At 41.0% G+C, this 23,402-nt stretch overlaps 2 protein-coding genes across 3 annotated transcripts in view; one reads left to right on the forward strand and one right to left on the reverse strand.

The window, feature by feature from the left end:
- rpap1 (RNA polymerase II associated protein 1) overlaps positions 1-7,286 on the reverse strand; it is a 29,518-nt gene extending 22,232 nt beyond the window's left edge. Inside the window, exons 1-7 of the mRNA XM_034159350.1 lie at positions 7,219-7,286; positions 6,652-6,825; positions 4,985-5,133; positions 2,475-2,567; positions 2,139-2,310; positions 1,825-1,971; positions 1,446-1,670 (exon numbers count right to left, since the gene is read on the reverse strand). Coding sequence (XP_034015241.1) covers positions 1,446-1,670; positions 1,825-1,971; positions 2,139-2,310; positions 2,475-2,567; positions 4,985-5,133; positions 6,652-6,823 — 958 coding nt within the window. The 5' untranslated portion in view covers positions 6,824-6,825; positions 7,219-7,286. The remainder of the gene's footprint in view (positions 1-1,445; positions 1,671-1,824; positions 1,972-2,138; positions 2,311-2,474; positions 2,568-4,984; positions 5,134-6,651; positions 6,826-7,218) is intronic.
- A 1,294-nt stretch (positions 7,287-8,580) lies between these two features.
- On the forward strand, positions 8,581-19,152 carry LOC117500835 (transmembrane protein 151B). 2 transcript variants are annotated; one of them, XM_034159621.1, is made up of 2 exons: positions 8,581-8,964; positions 17,405-19,152. In XM_034159621.1, exons 1-2 carry the CDS (start codon positions 8,845-8,847, stop codon positions 19,037-19,039), a joined length of 1,755 nt encoding a protein of 584 aa, XP_034015512.1. In that variant the 5' UTR covers positions 8,581-8,844; the 3' UTR covers positions 19,040-19,152. The 2 variants fall into 2 exon arrangements, with proteins under 2 accessions (XP_034015512.1, XP_034015513.1); XM_034159622.1 differs by having other exon boundaries at positions 17,408-19,152.
- The last annotated feature ends 4,250 nt before the right edge of the window (positions 19,153-23,402 follow it).

Raw genomic sequence — 23,402 nt, forward strand, 5'->3', positions numbered from 1 at the left:
TTAAGTTCAGTTCTGGAGACTGGCCAGGCCACTCCAGGACCTTGAAATGCTTCTTACGGAGCCCCTCCTTAGTTGCCCTGGCTGTGTGTTTGGGGTCATTGTCATGCTGAAGACCCAGCCATGACCCATCTTCAATGCTCTTACTGAGGGAAGGAGGTTGTTTGCCAAAATCTCACAATACATGACCCCATCCATCCTCCCTTCAATACGGTGCAGTCGTCCTGTCCCCTTTGCAGAAGAGCACCCCCAGAGTATGATCTTTCCACCCCCATGCTTCACGGTTGGGATGGTTTTCTTGGGGTTATTCTCATCCTCTAAACATGGTAAGTGGAGCTGATTCCAAAAAGCTCTATTCTGGTCTCATCTGACCACATGACCTTCTCCCATGCCTCCTCTGGATCATCCAGATGGTCACTGGTGAACTTCAAACGGGCCTGGACATGTGCTGGTTTGAGCAGGGGGACCTTGCTGCCCTGCAGGATTTTAAACCATGACAGCATCATGTGTTACTAATGTAATCTTTGTGACTGTGGTCCCAGCTCTCTTCAGGTCATTGACCAGGTCCTCCTGTGTAGTTCTGAGCTTTCTCAGAATCATCCTTACCCCACAAAGTGAGATCTTGCATGGAATCCCAGACCGAGGGAGATTGACAGTCATCTTGTGTTTCTTACACTTTCTAATAAATAATCATAACAGTTGTTGTCTTCTACCAAGCTGCTTGCCTGTTGTCCTGTAGTCCATCCCAGCCTTGTGCAGGTCTACAGTTTTGTCCCTGGTGTCCTTAGACAGCTCTTTGGTCTTGGCTATGGTGGACAGGTTGGAGTGTGATTGAATGAGTGTGTGAACAGGTGTCTTTTATACAGGTAACAAGTTCAAACAGGTGCAATTAATACAGGTAAAGAGTGCAGAATAAGAGGACTTCTTAAAGAAAAATGAACAGGTCTGTGAGAGACAGAATTCTTGCTGGTTGGTAGGTGATCAAATACTTATTTGCAGCAGTAACATACAAATAAATTATTAAAAACAAATCATACATTGTGATTTCAGGATTTTTTTTTTTTTTTAGATTATGTCTCTCACAGTGGCCCCAAGAAGCCAACTGATTTTGGCGTCAAAATCACTGAACTGCATTTTGCTTTTGCAGAAAAACATCATCAAAGGGAAACCCATCAAAGTTTACCCAGGGTGCTGTGTTTTACTGCAGACTATGCACTTGTTTCCCCAATATCATGCAGCTCTACTTGAGACAATCAACACAATCTCTGCAGGCTTCTCCTCCAGAACAAATAATTCAACAGTCTCAGCAACAAGATTCAAAAACCTAAAGTGAGCCAACTTTGTCATCCACATAATGTAAACGCAGCCAAGTCATTTACATTGCTGGCAGCAGCAGCACGGACTGAAAAACAAAATTAAAGAAAAGGGTCATTTCAAAACAATCTTACTTGTCACAGCAGCTCTCTGTGCCAGCTCCTCCTCCTCCTCCTCTTCGTTTCCTGCCTCCATTTCTACTTCTAGAGGTTTCTGAGACATTGTGGCAGCACTGGATACGTCTGATTCTGCACTAACGTTTTGAAGAGGACAGTTTTCCTTGACGCCATTGTCCTGGAGCTGTTTAGATGGGATGCTCTGAGCTTTGCGTGATCTCACAAACTCCACCAGTCGTGGATCTGGGAAGCAGAAATAATCGTGTTACACAAAGTAGAACCAAACAGTTCTGATGTGACATGCTTTCACAACCCGGAATTTAAAATAAACAACAACTACAATTTAAAAATGCCCCCATGACAACACTGTACTTCAAATGACAACACCGCTACCTACCGAGCTGTGACAGGAGCTTCTTCTGCTCCTCCACGATCTCTGCCTGAGACATCGCCTGGAGCTTCGCCTGGTTCTCCGTGTGGATCCTCATGGTCTCAGCTGAGCTATCTGGGCCCCCCAGCCCCTGGCCAGACACCAACCTGGGGCCTGAGGCCAGGAGACAGGAAAAAGAGAGACAATGTCATAAAGACCATTTTAAAATAGCTTTTAAAGATTGCTTTCAATCACAGATCAACCGTCTTCTTCTTTCGGCTGCAGTCGCCACAACAGATCAATATTCTTTAAAAAGTGCACCGATAAATAATCATCATCACCTGCAGTGCTGCACACATCTGCATCCATGCTCGTCTCCAGAGGGAGGCGCTGCTCTCTGGGTTCACATGTTTGGGCTGTGCAGCCCGTTGACCTTTGACCCTCATGAAGCCTCTGAGCTGCTATTTGCTGAGCGAAAATACTCTTTTTCCCACCGGCTGAACACGGCTGCACCTAACCACAGTGAAAATAAATAACATAGCTAATCACTTTAGCTAACTCAAACCTGAGGAAAAAAATGGAAAGAAGCCTGAAAACCAAAGTACAGACTTATTGTATTTTAAAAGCACTTTGTACACAATTAAAATATTTGACCAGACTGCCCCTGATCTTTGTACCTGACCCGTGGTTTCTGAGCGGTGCAGGACTTTGGGGAATGGAGTGCCTGTAAATGCCGGTAGAGATATTGGGGAAGAACTTGTGTCTCTTTCCTTCAAACAAAGACAAATCAGACAAATCAATGGGTGAAAGAGTGACAGGCAACTGTGTTTTACGTTAGCCACTGATGACCAACATTCAGCTTACGAGCTAGCGGTTAATTAGCAAAGCTATCTATTTTAATTAGTGGAACAGCTTTTAAGAAAGCTTGGAAAACCATATGCGGACAAGTCAGCTTCCGACAAATTTAGTTCCGCCAACTTCAAGTCAGTTAAGTTATTTTGTTTAAAATATAATTTAATGGTCAAAAACATTTGTAAACCATAAATCATATACATTTCTTCCTGTTAGAGCTCAAACAATAATCCAATGAGTAAAAGTGACACATCACATGAGAAGGTAACAAGCGTCAGCCAGAGTAAATGCAATAACTACGAGCTAGCAATACTTGTTAGCCACGTGGCCAAATGCTAAGAGAAACGCAATGTGGCTTAAAGAATTTGGTTGCTTATAGCTACAATGGCTAAGAACATTTTTCATGTTCATGTGTAGTTAATCAAAATTACCCTATTTCCAGATTATATCTGTACCGGGGTATAAATTTCATCGGTTAAAAAATGCATTGTGAAAAGGAATAAAGGTAAACATAGACAAGTTACACCGAAGTATAAGGCACACCTTTTTTCTGCACGTGGAACTCACTTTGTAAGACAGCATTTCCCTAACAGTGAGTTTAAAAACAAACAGGAACTCAACGTAGCACATGTGCACATCAGAGCCTGTGCTGTTACTTAACGTAAGGACTTTTAAATTCCAAAAATTAGCAGGACAGAAAAATATATGTTCACTGGACAACATATTGGGTGTCATTTGGCACAGTTTGGACAAAAGAAGTCATCAGTTGGACATGGATTACTGGCTCACAGAAACATGTAGACGTGAACAGTGGATTTATGCAGAAAGTCATCAGCTTGTGGTGCGTAACATAAGCACTTTTAAATTCCAAAAAATAAGCAAGGTAGACAAATAAACATGAGTTGGACAGGATATCGGATGATATTTGGTGCAGTTTGGACAAAAGCAATCGTCAGATCACACAGATTGCTGATTAACTGCTTTGAAAACATGACTATAAAAATGTGAGTCATTTGATTTTTTTTAATCTGCTCTTTAAGTTGAGATTTTTGTGCATTGTTGTTGTGTACTTTTATAACTGGCATTCATTCTTTTATTATTGGAGTTTATTTTATTTGTTTAGTGCTTTGATTCTTGGAAAGCAATAGTATAATTATGAACAAATGTATGATTTTTCGGCACGAGTCGCTCCGAAGTATAAGTTGCAGGACCTCTAAAATTAGTAAAACTGTGCTAACTGTAGCATTTTACTTAACTGAATCAAAACACTATGATCTTAATTCTAGTTTTATTATGTTTCATCACCAGAAAGAGCAAATCAACATTTGTGTTAAAACATATGGTGATGTAATGAGGCGGAGTTCGGCTACAGAGTTCAGAACAATGTTCCGAAACACAGGTTTTGCAAAGGTTTTAAGAACAGTGTCCCATCTCTAATTTGCAGTTTGATAAAAAGTCTTGGGCACACAATCTATCCACTCTTTAATTACAGTTATATTTTCCTTGTTATTTTGTATATTTTGTCTTTTATTTACTAACATATGATGCATCATGTTTTGTCCCTGCAGCTGCTATAATAATTTGCTAGCTGAAGGTTCATGTGAAGATGGTCCATGCACCAACAAGCACAGAACATGTCCAACAAACTACATATAAGTACACAGCTGTTCTGAATTTTCCATCTTCCTCTGGCATCTGGGATCCACTAACCATCCAGCAGGTGGCAGACATGTCTATGAGATATTATACAGGCAAAAAAAGTTGCTGTTGTTTGACTGATCTGGTCCATCCCAAGTTTTTTTTTTTTTTAAGAGTGGTGAATTACAAGATATCATGTATTGTTTCCGAGTAAATGCTTACCCAAATATTATCATATATTATAAGCTTCTACCTACACCCTTTCGGGCACATGGGTATGTTGTTAAATTGTTTTCTTTATGAGTTTTCTTTGCTATTTTGAGTCTGTGTGTGCTGAATAATTTCATTCATTCAAATATAGTACATGAAATCCAGAAAACTGTCCAAGCCCTACTGCGTTACCGGCGTAGGGATTTCCCCTCATTGGTGCTTTATGTATGGAACTCTGTCTAACATGTATTGATCTTACTTTTTGAGCACTCAAAAATGTGCTGGCACAGAGACGGAAGTGTGATGACATACCGATGATGGTGGGTCATAATTATTAACGTGTTCTTCTGTTGCCGGTGAATTATAAACAAATCTACCTTGAAAGAATTAAAACACGTGACACCACAAAACCTGTGGTGTCACGTGTTTTAATACTTGGAAATTTTGCAGACAATAAGAAACATTGTGCACCAGAACAGATACTTACTATGATCCTGGACAGAACAGCGCTGATGTGGGTGTCATGTTTGTCCAACCTCACTCCGGCATCCTCGTCCTCAAATGTAACATGGCTGGATTTAAAACGAGACTTCTTAGGTGGAGCTGGTGTCAGAGACGGGAGTTGGTCCGGGAGTTCTACAGCACATGTAAAAGTTGAACATGTAGTGTGGGGTGCTACATAATCTGATTAAAACATGTTTCAAAGTGCTGTTAGGTGTGACACAATCTACATACAGTATTTAGTAAAATGTGAGAAAGGAAGGAAGTCTTATATTGGCTCCAAGGCCCATTGGTACCTGTGCTTATCCCCAGATTCTGTAGCGTGAACTGGATGAGAGTCTACGACTCCCCCTGGAAAGTACACCAGTCCACATTACTGTACCAGCCAAGACCAGTACACATTTACAGCTGGGTGGACTGCGAGAAGATGGAAATGAATACCGTCGTACATATTGGTTGTCCCACTCCTTGAACCCAAACTTACCTGCTACAGGGCCCGGTTCCATAAAGCAGTCTAATCTTTTAATCTACTAAACTTACTTAGTCAATTCAGGTTAATCACCCAGCATTAGCCATCTAATCTCTGTTTCACATAGACTGCTAAACTTGTTGATTAACCGTTTAACGTCAGTCGACGATTTTCACGGGCATAAGCGACCTCGCGAGTGCCGTTGCCGAGAAATGCCTCCAATGAGTGACAATTTTGTTTACTTCCAGATTGCTCATCTGCTACAACCACGTTCGAGTCCGCCACACCAGAGGAGAGGTGCTCCTGGAAAAAGGCCCCTACATTCTCCAAGCGGGGGGAGCTATCATGTCCACAATGAAGAGGATTGCAGGCGGACTGAAGCAGTATCGCTGTTGAACCTCTACATCCGTAAACATCTCCAATGGCTTATTCCGGTCCTGGAACACCTGCTCCTGCTGCAAGTCTCTCCTTCCTTCCTGCTCCATCAAGTGGTAGTACTTGTAAGCCACCAGGTAAGACATTGAAGTTTTGTTGACTAAAATAAGACTGGCCTCTTCTGTAGCAGGCTAAAAACTTTAGATGGCTAAAGTGAAACTTTAGTCGACTAAGTGCTTTGTGCAACGACTCGCGTCAAAAGATCAGTTGACTAAGTGAGTTTAGTTGACTAAACAAGATTAGACTGCTTTATGAAACTGGGCCCAAGATACTGTTCTGATGGATCAAAAAATTTGGAACCAGCGCTCAACTAGAACTGCTTCTTGATTGCTATCCTTATCCAAAGTTATCCACCTGGAGACACTCATCAAAGGAAAAATTAGACCAAACTGAGAGAGAATCTAATCACAAGTTTCTGAGTTAGTTTGTAAACAGCATACGTGCTATTAATAAAGACCATGCTGTGCTTTTGTTCTATTTTGTTTGTGTGTCCACAGCAGATGGTCACCCCACTGTGTCTAGTCTGCCTTTATGTGTTTTCCTGTCATTCAAAAAAGCAAAAGGAGTTTTTCCTCACCACTGTTGTCAATGTGCCTGCTCATGGAGTGGGTAAAACATCTCGATCTTACATATTGCACCTCGAGATGACTTGAATCATATCACGCCTCGCCCCCTGACCATTGCGTACCACCATCGATTTATGGCAAGTGAGGAGAAAAGCAAGCAACAGCAACAAATTCCTGTCTAACCTTCAAGCATGACCACATCCCTCTGACTGTCTCCTTCTCCTCCTGGGTTGCCTCTCCTTTTGTCGGGACGGCGGACCACATTAACAGCAGATTGGGTTCCAGAGGTCAGAAACTGCTCCTGTTCTTGCAGGAGATCTGACTCAGAGTCTGTCGGCTTTGGACGCCGCAACATCCCTGTGTAGGACAAATAAAAGGTAAGACTGGGGTCAAAAGTTACATACTGTATGTGGCAGCACTGAAGACAGATTTTAACAGCAAAAAGTAAAATCAAAGTCAGTTCTGCTATTGTCCTGTTTCACACTCCTGTATATGTTTTAGTCTGGCAGAGGTACCGGAATTAAAGTTAGCAATGTCGAGCTGACGCTATTATTCCATTAAAATAAATAATTCTACAAATATAAATAATTGCTGCTGCATATTATCGAAAAAGCCTCATGTTAACACGCAGACATCCCTGAATACCACTTTTTTCTCAACTGAAACAATAAACGTTAATAAAACAGCAAACAGCTTCCGCCAAGTTTCTGTTTTGTTGCTTTAAAGTGTTTTAATGAGCAGAAAATTAACCTTTTTATGTGTTGATCCCCGAAGAAACTCACGCGTCTCAAAAACGCAGACGGAAGAGTTTTAATGTGACACAACAAACTCGCCTTTCAAAATAAAGGTCAGCATCAAGACACCGGAAGAAGAGACTTTTCGTTTCGCCCACCGTCAGGACGCTGGACAGTGCTTTGGTGTTATAACTACATTTGTGACCCACTCTATTTTTGTACGACGGCGTTTTAGGGCCACATTGATTTTTTGTTGTTGTTGTTTTTTTAGACTTCGACAATAAAGTCGTAATATTACGAGAATAAAGTCGTAATTTTACGAGAAAAAGTCGTACTTTTACGAGAATAAAGTCGTAATATTACGAGAATAAAGTCATAATATAATATTACGACTTTTTCTCGTAATATTACGACTTTATTCTCGTAATATTACGACCTTTTTCTCGTAATATTACGACTTTATTCCAGAAGTCAAAAAAAAAAAAAAAAAAAGAAAAAGAAAAAGAAAAAAGAAATTCAAAGTGGCCTAAAAACTCCGTCTTAATTTTGTGACTTGATTAGAAATTTGTGTATTTTTGCTGACTGTAATTACGAATATTATAGTTTATAATCTATTTTTAACATTTTGTGGGGTTGTAATAATATTTTTTGTGTATAGCGCTTTCAAAAAGCAGAGACACAGTGCTTAACAATATCCAAACAATTACAAAAGCAACATCAAGCGCCACAAAAGGGTTTTGTGTATTTTCATTGTTTTTGTAATTGTTAGGATATTGTTTAAGCGCTGTGGCTCTGCTTTTTAAAATATTATACAAATAAAATTATTATTGTTGTTGTTGTAATTCATTCGCCACAAAATGATTTTGTGTATTTTCATTGTTTTTGTAATTGTTTGGATATTGTTAAGCACTGTAGCTCTGCTTTTTAAAATATTATACAAATAAAATTATTATTATTGTTGTTGTTGTTGTCGTTGTAATTCATTGGGCACAAAACGATTTTGTGTATTTTCATTGTTTTTGTAATTGTTTGGATATTGTTAAGCACTGTAGCTCTGCTTTTTAAAATATTATACAAATAAAATTATTATTATTGTTGTTGTTGTTGTTGTTGTCGTTGTAATTCATTGGGCACAAAACGGTTTTGTGTATCTTCATTGTTTTTGTAATTCTTTGGATATTGTTAAGCACTGTGGCTCTGGTTTTTTAAATATTATACAAATAAAATTATTGTTATTGTTGTTTTTGTCGTTGTTATTCATTCGATAATGAAGAAAGCAAAAAATAACTTATAATTGGGTTCATATTTCTGTCGAACTCACAGAGCGGAAGGTCACAGAATCTAACGGTTCACAGGAAGCGTTGTAACACTGGTGTGCGCGTGAAGCGCGCGCTGCGGCGGTCGGTCGGCGTGTTTGATGTTGCGTTGTGACATCATGGTGAACCTCTGCTGTCTTTGCTGCGGTGACATCCCGGAGCCCCGCCCCCCGCCGGGTCCGACCCGCCCCTTGCTCGTGCAGCAGCAGCAGCCCGCCACCTCTGGACAACCGGGGCGCCGAGGAGGAGGAGCAAACGGAGGGAGAGCCACCAACACCGAGCCAGGGAGGACCGAGGAGCGGTAACTGCCATGCACAAAGTGCGGCATGTCCTCCTCAGACTCTGCGGAAGACACTTCGGCTCCTCAAGATGCTGAGGGAGAGGAGCAAGAGGAGGAGGAGGAGGAGGAGGAAGGTTCGCCAGCTGACACTGACGTCCTGGAGGAGGTTGGTAAAGGAGGATCCTCAAAATCTTTTTAATTTCTCTAAGGAACTCTTTAGAAAGCTGCAGCGCTGATGAAGCACTTTAGAAAAGTCGATAGCGTGAAGAAGCCCGACTTCAACATGTTCACTACTCCGGTTTTATTTTACTTTAAAGGGGACTTAGTCAAAACCTGTTATTTGCAATTTCACTTTTTTACAACATTATTCATATTAAAACATTAGCTCTCACACCTGTGAGTGTTCTCTGGTGAATATTGTATAATCTGAGAGAAATCCTGTTTTTAAAAATGCTAAATTCAGGGCATTCAATGGGGCAGAACTCAAGTGTCAGAATTAATGCGTACTTATATGACACTACTCACCCACCGGTTAGCAAACATTTTTAGACTTGTTCTTGACTTGCCCAGAGCCTGAGACCTCCACCACCACATTCTGGCATGCATGTCCTTCAGTAGTGACTACCAGAGGGTGCTGTGGTCTACAGAAAACAGTGACTCAGTTAGTTATCTCTATTTTTTACAATAACCACAGCCACTTGAGTTGCTATTGTTTTAAATTATATCATACTTGATGACAAATTCTTGCTTTTTCAACAGCTAAAATAGTTTTCCCCCGTAGGCTGTCTATGTAAATGGTAAATGGACTGCATTTATATCGCGCTTTTCCATCTGAATCAGATGCTCAAAGCGCTTTACAATTATGCCTCACATTTACCCTGATGTCAGGGTGCTGCCATACAAGGCACTTACTACACACCGGGAGCAATAGGGGATTAAAGACCTTGCCCAAGGGCCCTTAGTGATTTTCCAGTCAGGTGGGGATTTGAACCCATGATCTTCTGGACTCAAGCCCAACACCTTAGCCACTAGACCATCACCTCCCCCTTCTATGTACTTGGCAAACCCTTCCTGACATTACCCGTAGGTTTGGTGAAGCTCAAGTACCTACCGCTTTGGCAGTGTTAACGCCCTGCTAAGGTCCTGCCAACCTATAAATGAGTAAAGAGGTGGAGCATGGGTGAGACTGTGTCTGACCTGAGCAGGATGAATGAAGTTCATATCTGCCCCTATTTCATAATTACCGAAAAAACTAAAGCTAACAGGCGGTTGGTTAGGGTATTTTATTAAAGCATATTTTTGCTGACTGGGTTTTTTTGTGATGGACAACTTGGGTTCTGGTATTAAAAATTCTGACCAACTTTTGCCTCAGTAACGTTGGAGCCAAAGTCAGCAAGCTACCGATACCCGCTAACATATAAATTAAATGACACAAATATTTCATTTGACAAAAATACTGTAGCACAGACTTCTTAGATGGTCCATTAGGACAGTTAACAGCCCATCAAGCCAAATTATTAGATATTTTTAATAAAATGCTCAAAAAGTAAAGATATGGTCAGTCCACAACAGCTAGCAGCCATTGCTAACGTTCTCTGCTAGTGGCGCTCTGGACTCAGCTCATGTACCACACCTCTATTTATTCACAAGTTGATGTCTTAAAATATGTTCAACTGATAACTTATCCGGTTGTTAAGCGCTGACATAACACATCACGTGATAAATCTGTTTCCGGGTCCAAAGACCTCCAAGTTTACAATTAAAGTTACGTCTGTTTGATCCTTTTAAGAATTTACAGTTTAAGTTTAGTTTGTGTTTACATTGTGCGCAAACCTCCGCCCCTCCCTTCTCCACCTCCACCTCTGTTAACCGCATTCGTCTGGTTCTATGATCAGAACACTTAATAAAACTTTTTTCTTTTACTTTACATGTTTTATTATGCGCAGGTAAAATATACATGTCTGTTTGTTAATAAAAAATTATTTATTACAATAAACAGGATGTTAAAGTGCAAACTTCACTTTCTCCCCAAACGACATGAACAGGAAGCGATCGCAGCTCACAGCAACTCCCACTGAAAATAACGGAGAAACAACCTGAGCGTCTGACATTTTTACATAAAACAAACACAGTAACGTCTAAAAACCCAGTTAATATATCCAGGAGAGTTTTAGGCACAATATACAAAGACTTTTATGTTGCGATGTTAATGCTGTTGTCCGTGTGCAGCCTGATCAGATCGTCTCACTGCAGTTCTCAATGTTACTGACAGCGCGCCTTTTTTGTTTGGAGCCGGAAGTTGAAAATCACATGATGCGTTATGTCACACTTAACTGGATTCAAAAAAATTAACCACATACAGTTGTCCTAGCAAAGCGTCCTCACCCTAAAATGTTTGCATTCTGAAATTTATCTGATGGCATAATAAAAAAGTATCTTTACTGCATAAAGAGGAGGTCGTGAGGATCACAAAAACTACTTCCTCATGAAGGTTGTAGCTGTTTCACTTTGCAGACGTGACTTTGTGATTTTATGCAAAGAGTCCAGTATTGTTAAAGATCCTCTGCAGCATCTCTGTACTGCAACTGTTTCCACCTGCAGCAAAACTGCATTTCTGCTCGCTGCGCTGAAATGTCAAAATAGACTGTCGTCTCACAATGTGGAAGCAGAATTCAGTCATGCAGAAAGGTGCCCAAAGAGGCTTCTAGAAGCAACTTTACAAGGTTAAATGAGTCTCAAACGTCTTTCCGTACTTTCTAATGTATGCGCACATGCACGAATCAGTGTTTCGTGCACATGCTCATGCTCATTCCATCATGTCGTTGCTTTTACAGTACAATCACAGTGTTTCCTTTTCAGAATTGGCTACGTTCCCAGAGCTGAAGACACCATAACAAAATGACAAGTTGAACCCCTGCCCAATGTATTTTCCGTGTCCTATTTTATAGCGTAGAGTTCATTTAAAAGCTGGTGCAACATTTTTAACTTTGCACTTGTGCATTAGATTGGGGATTGGGTGAAATTATATACTCAACAAAAATATGAATTTCTTGTCACTTCTGTTTTTCATGCAGTGAAGCAGAAGCTGTAAGATTTTTTATGCACCCAAAAGACTTATTTTTCCCACGTTTGTTCACAAATTTGCTAAAAATCCATGCTCATGAACAACTTTGACTTTTGCAAAGATAATCCATTCACTGGGCTGGTGTGGCATATAAAGATGCTGATTAAACAGCAATAACTGTGCTGTTTAATCGGCGTCTCGATACGTTACAGCAGCTGAGTGGTTGAATTATCTCAGCAAGGAAGAAATGCTCACCTACACAGATTTTAATAAATTTGTGAGCAAGTATACTCAAATTAAGGCTTTAACCAAACATGGTCTGTGAGATTTTGGGGTGTAATATTGAGTAAGAACTACATATATTGCAATGACTTTTATACCATTTACTGTAAGTGACCAAATGTATGAAATCCACACTCTCCAAAGAGAATTGCATAATACTTGTTTTTGCCAGTTGTGAGAATTTGACCCTGGTTCCACATTGCAAAATGAGCATTTTCTGTTTCTTTCTGTCTCCACTGAGTCAGCTAAGTCCAGCAGCAGTTAAGTCAAAGGGTGTAATTTGTTACAGACTCATGTGCACGTACACATTTTTGGCTGGAATGAGTTTAATTGGTAGATACTTGTCAACACAGCCCCCTTGTTGGATCAAACACCTCCACCCTCAGTGCTGCAGCTCCTCGGTCCCCAGTGTGTAGGTTTTGTCACGTTACAGACACAACATTATCATCACAGTCACTTCCAGGTAATTGCTTCTTTATGTTTGGGAACAGATGGAAGACCACTGGTGGCAAATCAGGTGAGTGCACTGATTTTGGAATGACTTCCAAGCCACAGTCATGCACAGTCACGGCAATGACTGACGGGGCATTGTCCTGGTTAAAAAAGACACCTTTTGTCAGTTGTTCTTGAATGTTTTTTAACAGCTTCACATACTGTAGCTGTTGTAGCAACTTGTCACAGTATCAGTAATCCCCGTTTATACTCTGCCATGTTGCCAATGGCAAATTACTGGGGACGAAGGGCAATCGGAGATTTCTGACATCCGTCAAGGGTTGACGAGGACTCAAAATAAAAGATATGTGATTCACATTGTGACCCAGACTTTACTTGGATCTGGATTCCCCAACACAATGCAATAATTACATACGTATACTGATCCAACTGATCAAGATTTTGCAATCTGATATTTAGTTCACAAGCTGAAACAAAATCGTGTCTTCCTGATTTTGGTTTTACATCGTGGTGTCGTATCTTTCTGCTGCAGAACCTGCATATTAATCCAGATCGCTCCCAACAAATCCCGAGCCAGAATCCAGATTGCCTACAATATTCAGTGGCATCTTCTATGGCATAATATCTATCTGTGGTGAAAATTTGGTGAGAATCCGTGAAGTAGTTTTGACTCATGTAATCTTTCAGAGTCTACATAAAGTGAAATCTTGATCCAGAATCTGGATCTGTGGTGCAGATTTGTTGAGAATCCGTGAAGTAGTTTTTTTTTCCAAGTGATCCTTCATAGCCTACATAAAGTGAAATCTTGATACAGATCACCTCCAAAATTTAATGGAGTCTTCCATGACCTAATATCTATCTGTGGTGAAAATTTTGTAAAATTCAAATCAAATCAAATCAATTTTATTTATATAGCGCCAAATCACAACAAACAGTTGCCCCAAGGCGCCTTATATTGTAAGGCAAGGCCATACAATAATTACGGTTGCTGCTGGGACTGGTTGGGGCTGAGGGAGAGAACCAGGAAAAAGACATGCTGTGGAGGGGAGCAGAGATCAATCACTAATGATTAAATGCAGAGTGGTGCATACAGAGCAAAAAGAGAAAGAAACACTCAGTGCATCATGGGAACCCCCCAGCAGTCTAAGTCTATAGCAGCATAACTAAGGGATGGTTCAGGGTCACCTGATCCAGCCCTAACTATAAGCTTTAGCAAAAAGGAAAGTTTTAAGCCTAATCTTAAAAGTAGAGAGGGTGTCTGTCTCCCTGATCTGAATTGGGAGCTGGTTCCACAGGAGAGGAGCCTGAAAGCTGAAGGCTCTGCCTCCCATTCTACTCTTACAAACCCTAGGAACTACAAGTAAGCCTGCAGTCTGAGAGCGAAGCGCTCTATTGGGGTGATATGGTACCACGAGGTCCCTAAGATAAGATGGGACCTGATTATTCAAAACCTTATAAGTAAGAAGAAGAATTTTAAATTCTATTCTAGAATTAACAGGAAGCCAATGAAGAGAGGCCAATATGGGTGAAATATGCTCTCTCCTTCTAGTCCCCGTCAGTACTCTAGCTGCAGCATTTTGAATTAACTGAAGGCTTTTCAGGGAACTTTTAGGACAACCTGATAATAATGAATTACAATAGTCCAGCCTAGAGGAAATAAATGCATGAATTAGTTTTTCAGCATCACTCTGAGACAAGACTTTTCTAATTTTAGAGATATTGCGCAAATGTAAAAAAGCAGTCCTACATATTTGTTTAGGACTGCATTTTTGCATTCAGTGAAGTAGTTTTGTCGTGATCCTTCAAAGTCTACATAAAGTGAAATCTTGATCCAGAATCTGGATCTGGATCACCTCCAAAATTTAATGGAGTCTTCCCTGGCCTAATATCTATCTGTGGTGAAAATTTTGTAAAAATCTGTGAAGTAGTTTTGACGTGATCCTTCAAAGTCTACATAAAGTGAAATCTTGATCCAGAATCTGGATCTGTGGTGAAAATTTGTTGAGAATCCGTGAAGTATTTTTTTTTTCCAAGTGATCCTTCATAGCCTACATAAAGTGAAATCTTGATACAGAATCCGGATCTGGATCACTTCCAAAATTTAATGGAGTCTTCCATGACTTAATATCTATCTGTGGTGAAAATGTAATCAAAATCCGTGCAGTAGTTTTGATGCACGTAATCCTGCTGACAGACACAAATAAATAAATGCTGATGATTTTATTACATCCTTGGTGGACGTAATAATAAATGGACTGCTTTTCTTCTGAGAGCAGATAGTGTACTTTAGGATAATGTCTCACATTCATCTATTGATTATCACCAGCAATTTAGTGTTTTGTTTCTCACTTATGGACACATAGGCCTTGATCGCATTACCACTCAAAATCAGATTTTTAGCATATCCAGATTGCATCTAGCTTGTTTTTTGTTTGTTTGTTTTTTTGGCAGTCTGGACAGTGAAAAACCATATGTGGTTTGAAATGCGATTCAAATCACTTTTTGCAATTTTATTTGCAAATTTTTACAAATCCAATTCCACCTGAACATTTCAGTTGCTCAAATCGGATATCAAAGTGTCCTCTGCATCACTCGCAGTGTGACACAAACAACAATGACGTAGTTCCAGAGAGATGGAAGTAGATTTGAAGCGCTTATCTGTAGACATGAAATAAGTGGAAAAAAGTTGAAGAAAACAACGTGGATGGATGAGGAAATAAAGTGCCTGTTAGCTATCTGGAGGATCCGTCAGTGCAGAAGAAATTAGAAGGTACACATACTGAAATAAATTAATTCATCAAGCTTTTGTGTACAGGATCAAGGAGCACGGGTAGCCTGTTACCAATAATCAATGGACAAGCACACTGTTCCACCTTTGCTATTGTCACCCAATTAGTCTGTTCCTTTGGAAGGCATGAACACAAAAAAAACAATGCCATCACATGTCACCAACTGAGTAGAGGCCTTTTCCATTTCAGGTTCGTTTGTTCAGAATGCATCTCTCTCATGAGGCCTGTGGATCAGTCTTTTCCCCTGTGGAGACACTTGACCGTCACCTTGACCCCAGACCTTCGATCATCTTCAAGGCCTTCTTGAACTCAGCTGTCCACCTTTTCACAATTGCGAACAACAGAGCATTATCTCCTAATATGCCAACCATGCTGGTGTAGATTTGGGTTGGCAGTAACACTTTCAAATTCAGATGTATGTTGATAGCATAATACCCAGTTTCATCAATTTTCATGAATGTTCACTAATCCAACTTTACAAGTCTTGACTGAAAACTGAAATGCATTGTGAAGTGAGGTCAAGCGATCCAGATTGACTACTCTTCTGACATCACTTCTTCATACCGTAGTTATGGTTTTATCCAAGACTAGTACATGAAAGAAAGGAGACAGTCAAGGAATTATTAGTTAATATGAGTGAAACTCATTAGTAGACAAAGCCACCATCCGGAAATGGCACAAAAAAATCGTTTGATGATATATACACAGATGGTGAAGAGCTTGTCAGCAACATCCAACATATTATACAAATAATGAATGTTTATGAGTGCAATTGTGAGAATATTTGCATGAGTTGAAAATCTTTCAGTGAATGAAAATATTTCTATTGCACAAATGGAAAATATTCATTATTTGTTTTATATGATACCTAAATAGATCCACATCATTTTATTTGTTTTTTTATTGATATTTTACTTCAAGGGCAGTGTGGTGGACAGGTGGTTAGTGCGCGTGTTTATAGCAGGTCACTCCAGCTAGCAGGCCGCTGTCGACACTGTGGAGCAGAGCGATAGCCTGAGGAGTGTGGAAACACATTTTTTCTTTCTTAATCCAGCTAAAACCTGCAGCAACAACTTGTCTAATTGTAACGGAGGCCAGCAGGTGTCGCTGTGCAGTTAGTGAACCTCACTCCCAACAGCTCAAAAGGATTCTCTGGTCACAAGGCCAGAGTCCTGGGTTTTAGCCTTCTGGTTAGAGAGTCCGACTCTCATGCCAGAGCTTGTGAGTTCGCGCACTGAGGGGAGCGAATGGGCGGAGTCATAACGACACAACACAGAGTGCAGCCGCTACATAATTCTAAATCTGACAGGGCTTCAACAGCTGCTAAGATGTCCCCGCGAACACGGCGGCTGCTGGATTTAGCTTCCTCATATCATGGAACTATTTTTATGAGAAGCTAATGGAACCGAGCAAAACTGCAAAAGGAATGGGAGACAAATGTGCAGCAAATATGATCAAAAATGTACGCTACTGATGGCACGTGTACAACACAACAAATAATGAATATCACGTGATAGAGAATCCACCAATCAGATGACAAGGATCTGTTTAGCTTTCATATAACATGCCTTCTTGTGAGTGTTACTTTTTAAAGTGTGTTTAGGGTTCGGTGCAAAGCGTTTAAGATTCTGTGCACGAACAAACTCTGGTTCTTTTTCTGTGTTATTAAAAATGTCAAGCTGCAAATAATATGTTCGATTCATTTCCACACAAACAGCACAAATCACGGTGCCTTAATTTTAGAGACAAGCATGTAAAAAAAAAAAAAAAAAAAACTCCAACGTGATATATTTTTGGCTCCCGCCTGCTTTGACACAGTCTCCTGCAGACTGTGCTGAGGTTTTCTTCCATTTGATTTACTTTGTACTTAGTAATTGGAACATCTTGGCACTTTACAGCACAGCCACATTCATTTGCATTTCCGCTGCCGTGTTGAAGGAACCCAACGTTCTCTGTGCCCACAGCTGATAAGCCTCTTTTTTTTTGTCTTCATTTACTGTCTCTCGTTGTCTCTGCAGGAGCGTCCGGTGAAGCAGTCCCTCTGCGCCTGCGTCTGCCGCGAGTCCCATTGGCGCTGCCTACTTCTCTCCCTGCTCATGTACAGCTGCCTGGGTGCTGTAGCCTGGTGCCAACTCACACAAGTCACCAAGATCAGCTTTAACTCGGCTCTCGCCTCCTCCTTCACGGCCTCCATAACCTCCTCCTTCCGGGGGGGCCCTGGGATGGGAATTGGGGGTCACTCGATGATCTATCACGACAGTCCCTGCTCTGACGGCTACCTCTACATCCCTCTGGCCTTCCTGCTGATGCTCTATGTGCTGTACATGGTGGAGTGCTGGCAGTGCAGAACCCGGAGCGAGCTGCAGTGCAAAGCGGCCGTGGACAGCGTGTACGAGCGCGTGCTGCTGATGCGGCAGGCCAGACCTTGTATATGGTGGAAGGCTATCAGCTACCATTTTGTTCGACGAACGAGGCAAGTCACCCGCTATCGGAACGGGGACGCCTACACCACCACTCAGGTGTACCACGAGAGGGTCAACACGCACGTGGCTGAGGGCGAGTTTGACTACAGCCACTGCGGGATGAAGGACGTATCACGAGACCTCAAAGGCTTGGAGAGACATCCGGTGACTCGCTTGCGTTTTACCAAATGTTTCAGCTTCACAGAGGCAGGCCCGGAAAACGACTACCTCAACCAGCGAGCCAGATTCTTTTCTGAAATCGAGGGTTTGGACGATTACATGGAGGCCAGGGAGGGGATGCTGCTGAAGAATGTGGACTTCAGAGAAAACCTGATAGCCTACATAGACCCAGATACGACACCTTGGTATATGTCCCAGGTAGCCTTCTGGTTGGCGGCTCTGCTCATGCTGTCGTGGCCTCTAAGGGTGCTGACGGAGTACCACACTGCATATGTGCACTACCGCATCGAGAAACTGTTTGGCCTGGAGTACAGCCACAGACACGCTTCTCCACAAGAGGAAGAGATGCCCGCGAGGAATAACAATGGTTGTATAATTCCAAGGGTAGACACTTTGGATAGCACGGAGATGGAGTGGCATATACGCTGTAACCGCCAAATAATCCCCAGTTACTCGGAGGCGATGCTTATAAACCTGAGCACTGCAGACTCAAACTCTTTACAAGGTACAGAATGCACCATGTCTTCAAGCTGCTTCCTTTTAGAAAGCAGCCAAACTGCTCAGAGTTACGGAACCCTGGACACCCAGGACAGCTGCGAGCGAAGCGTCGAGTGGCAGAATGGACAATTAGGTGGCACAGGGAGGCGGAGGACCATCACCAGCTCCAGCTGCTCCTCCATTTTCTCCTGCCACGGAGCACTGTTCCACTCCCACCTCTCCTCGGACACGTCTCGCTTCTCTCTCTGCCGCATGTACGGCTCCCGCCGCACAGTGGCTTTGTGGCGGAGCCACAGCAGCAACTTAACCGACCACTGCTGCATGGATGAGCAGTGCTGCAGGTCCGATTCCAGCCAGCTGGCACTCAGTGACAGTCCACCTACTTACCGGGACGCCCGCTTCTTCCCGGTTCTTATTGTGCATCCGTCCGAGAGCTGCAGCAATGAGGATGGAAGGGAGGGGCAGAGGTGCTGCACACGGAGAGACTCCTCCAGTTTGGAGACTGTTCTATGAAGATCAAAGAGGGTGATTGATAAGTCAAAGCTGATTAGAGATGAGGAAAATTTCATATTAAAACGTAACGGGCACTCAAAGGTCAAATACCTTCACCAAGACACCAAGATGGTGCCAGAAGTAAACCATTCTGGACGGGGAGCTGTCTTAAAGCAGTTCTTACTGCTACACCAGTCATTTGGAACCAGCATTTCTGTGTGCTGCTCTCTCCATCAGTTAGGACCTGCGTTATGGCCAGACGATGCATATGTTGCTGTTAGGGTCAAATGTCAAATCTTTACTTCTATGTCCACCTTCTATCTACCCCATGCTTTTGGTTCTTTGTTGAAAAATAACTCACATTGAAGGGACAAACAGAGTATTGTGCTCACTGGTGTGTGTGTCTGCAGACAAGATAAAACAAACCAACAAGGAAAAAAAAAACAGCTTGATGGATTTCCTTCAAACTTGGTGGGAATATTACTTGGATAAATATCTACAGGTGTATAAGTTTTGGAGTAGATTGGTCACAGGTCAAGGAAAATATGGTCTGAAAAACCACACACACACACACACACACACACACACACACACATACATATATATATATATATATATATATATATATATATATATATATATATATATATATATATATAAAGCAACCAAGAAATGTAGATGGATGATGTAAAGTATACGTATATTGATCAGAAAATATTTATGATTGATTGGTATGAATGACTTTGATAATGAAGTCACACAAAAGTCATATGATGAAGTCATACTTCGTCAAAAAAAAAAAAAAAACCCCAACCAAATTAAAACAAAACTAGAAGCACTCAGAGTGCAAACCTCCACCAAGCCCATAGGGTCACTGACCCTAAAGAGATTCCCTCCTTGGCACAGTGATCTATTCAACAATTCAGTGTTACAACCAAAACTATGATACATACACTTTTCTTTCCTGTATATTTGACATCCTTGACCATGAAAACATACCACTAGAACTTGGAATCACTTTTAAGGTCTTTATTAGTTGAGAAGTTATTGTATAAAAATGATTTTTCGGTAATGGCAGTTTTCTTCTGGCTCTAGCTCCATAACATTTGAAGCTACATCAAATCTGATGACACCTTACTGAATCAGTACAGATTCAGCTACAATTTGGTGTTAGTTTTGGTGCATCTCTAGCTTCATTTGTCACCTCACACTGACACATTTTCTATTTTCCCTTTATTTTTGCATATTCTGGATCACCAGATCTGGAATCCGGATCCGATCATCACCAAACTTTGTTGTTTGATAGAACATTTGACTATGTTACACCCTAATTGTTTTTGTGAAGTTAGAAAGTAGAATGTCAAAATTCCCCCTATCCCGCAATGGTGAAGAATCCTTTAAAAAATTCCTGGATCCGGATCGTGATCCGGATCACCACTAAAATTTAATCAATTGTTCCTCTTGTCATTTCCAACCACTCCACAAAATTTCATCATAATCCGTTCAAAACCTTTTGAGTTATCCTGCTGACAAACAGACAGACAAAAAAAATTTCTTTTTGTCTCTTTCTCTAAAATTGTATATAATAATCATTAGATTATTAATATATAAACCAAAATAAATTTAAGAAATATTACAATTTGAAAACAAATGCACCCGAACGTGATGACAGCTGCAACTGCTTAATGCTAACTTTTAACATTGAAAATGCCATAGATATGCTAATGCGTTAGCATCGGGATCCGGATCACGATGAAATTCAAGTCCGGATGAAATCCGGATCACCACTAAAATTTAATCACTTGTTCCTCTTGTCATTTCCAACCACTCCACAAAATTTCATCAAAATCTGTTCAATACTTTTTGAGTTATCCTGCTGACAAACAGACAAACAAACAAACACGACTGAAAACATAACCTCCTTGGCGGAGGTAACAAAGCATATGTATATGTAATTGTACATTTATATCATGGTGTGTAGAGTGTGCAGGGTATGGATCAGCCTTCTGATGACTTTCATTTATGCATCTTTCATATATCATGGCCAAAAGACATTTCCCTCAAATTTGACATTCAGCTTTGCTCCTGGAGTATCTTGCTTCTCCCTCTGATTTAGCCTAACACTCAGGCGTTCCTTGCAATTGCCATCAGCAGTGTGTCTGTAGGTGGTCGAGAGCTTTGTACTGGCTGAAGGATTCTCTAACCTCTGCCTATGAGGTTAAAAGTCTTCTGAGAAGAGCTTCTGAAGTCATGAAGTTACTGGACAGAGGTGAATTCTGGAGGTCTTGGGTTTACTGTATCGTGGTGGTGCTAACAAGTGAGATAAAAGGACATCTGGTTGTCCTTGGTACTCAGTCTCTTGAGAATGTAGAAGCCCCTGACCTCCCCCTGCCTACAGGCCAGTTTTAAGGCCATGTGATATAACCACACTATCTTTGATTGAGGTATTTAGCACCCCTGCTCTAGATGATCCTTGGGTTTCATTGGAATGTCTTACTTAAATAGATCCTGGATGAGTTACGGTTGCGTTTTTCTTTGAACCAACATGAAGGTGTCTCACAGGATGGAGACTTCAGTAACTGGGTGAAGTCAAGGGAATGTCCACGTCCCCTGAATGTGGGTGATATGCTGATGGCTACTTCTGGGAGGTAGGGATGGACAGCACGTTTACCTGGGTGGTTTCCAGTGGGGACTCAAGGCAACAATGCGCATGCTCGTAGACCTCATCTGATTTTACCTTTGACCTCAAAGGAAGGTCGCTCTCACAGCTTTGGGAGGACATACTGATGATGTGTGGGTTTTTGTTATGGCCACTGTAGTTTTCTGTCCTCAGGTGGGGACCTGCCCTTTAACACCAGTGTACTAATAAAATGGACATGAATGTTGGATTGTGGATGCACATCAAAACATCTCTTCCTTGACCCAAAGTTAACCTCTCATCTAAATTTAACTGATATCCATTCGTGTGTTCTTGAGTTATCATCCTGTCAATCAAACAAACACAAAAGCAAATGGATGCCATTAACTCACTCTTTGTTGACCCAAGTCCCACATTTCCACCAAATTTCTTTGAAATCTGTTCATAACATGTTGAGTTATGTTGCTAACAAACAATCAAAGAAAAACTGAAAATGTAACATCCTTGAGCCATGTATCAACTGTCAGCATCTGCACCAGAGAGAAAATGTGCTTCCATACTGTATTACTGATTAATTATCTGTCTGAAAACAGCTGTGAGGCACATTTACATACAATAAGAGGTTTTGTTCTTGTTTGTCAGCTACAGCAAAATTACAATAATATTCATGAGATTATGCATACGACACTGAAACGGCATAGCCTGAGCATCTTCCTGGTTTCATGATGCTTCAGGAATATTTCAGCGCAAGAAAACAAGAGACAATTTGTTCTCACATTCATACTGCACGTTATGTGTGCAGTTTGGGGGCAAAACTGAAACCTGTAACCACTGAATGATATGACAGAAAATAATAAAGCTGCATGTAATTACCAAATATGTGTTGCTGTTTTTTTTTTCCTGCAAAGCCTTTACTTTAGTATAAAATATGATGTAAGTGTCAAAGCAATAATTTATTATCACTTAATGACTTGTAACATGCAGCATGTTAGAAAGTTCTTAAAGATGCACTGAACTAAGTAGTAAGCAATGGCCTAAAAACCTCCCTGACCTGCAACAAACAGTCTCACTGAGGCAAATTTAATATTTTCAGTGAAGGTTCAACATTATTCAGTCCTTTCTAGGGTTCACCATCAAGTCACAGTTAGGCCGAGGGAAGAGAATGTTAAGAGATCAGAATTATAGTTTTTTTTTTTTTTCTGCTCAGTTGCACTAATCTGAGGCGACAGCATCAGACAGTCTCAGGAGGACTGCGCTTCTTTACGCAACCACATCATGCTCCAGTGCCAGTGCAGAAGAAGAAACAATGACCTGTAATTCAGTAACCTCAACCGCTGCAAAAGCAGTGTCCCTAAAGTGTAGCCTTTTTTTTTTGTTTTGCAGCATTTCAAATCAAGCACTGGAGGGCACACAGCACATGTGCTCCACCTGGATGACTATTATCACAATAATAATGCAACTGATTGCAAAAATATTGTGATAATAGTCATTATAAAACTGATTATGAAAGAGGTCACTGTATTCCGATTTTATGCACAAAATAAACCAATCCTTCATGCACATAAAGCAAAAAAAACAAAAACAATATGATGCATGGCTTCTGCTTTGCATGGTAGAGTTTTAAATTGCACTTGTAGATGTAGTGACGAACTGTGTTAACTGACAATGATTTTCTGAAGTGTTCCTGAGCCCATGCGTTAAGATCCTTTACACAATGATGTCAGTTTTTAATGCAGTGCTGCCTGA

Source organism: Thalassophryne amazonica, chromosome 19 (assembly GCF_902500255.1).
Source record: "Thalassophryne amazonica chromosome 19, fThaAma1.1, whole genome shotgun sequence".
NCBI lineage: Eukaryota > Metazoa > Chordata > Actinopteri > Batrachoidiformes > Batrachoididae > Thalassophryne > Thalassophryne amazonica.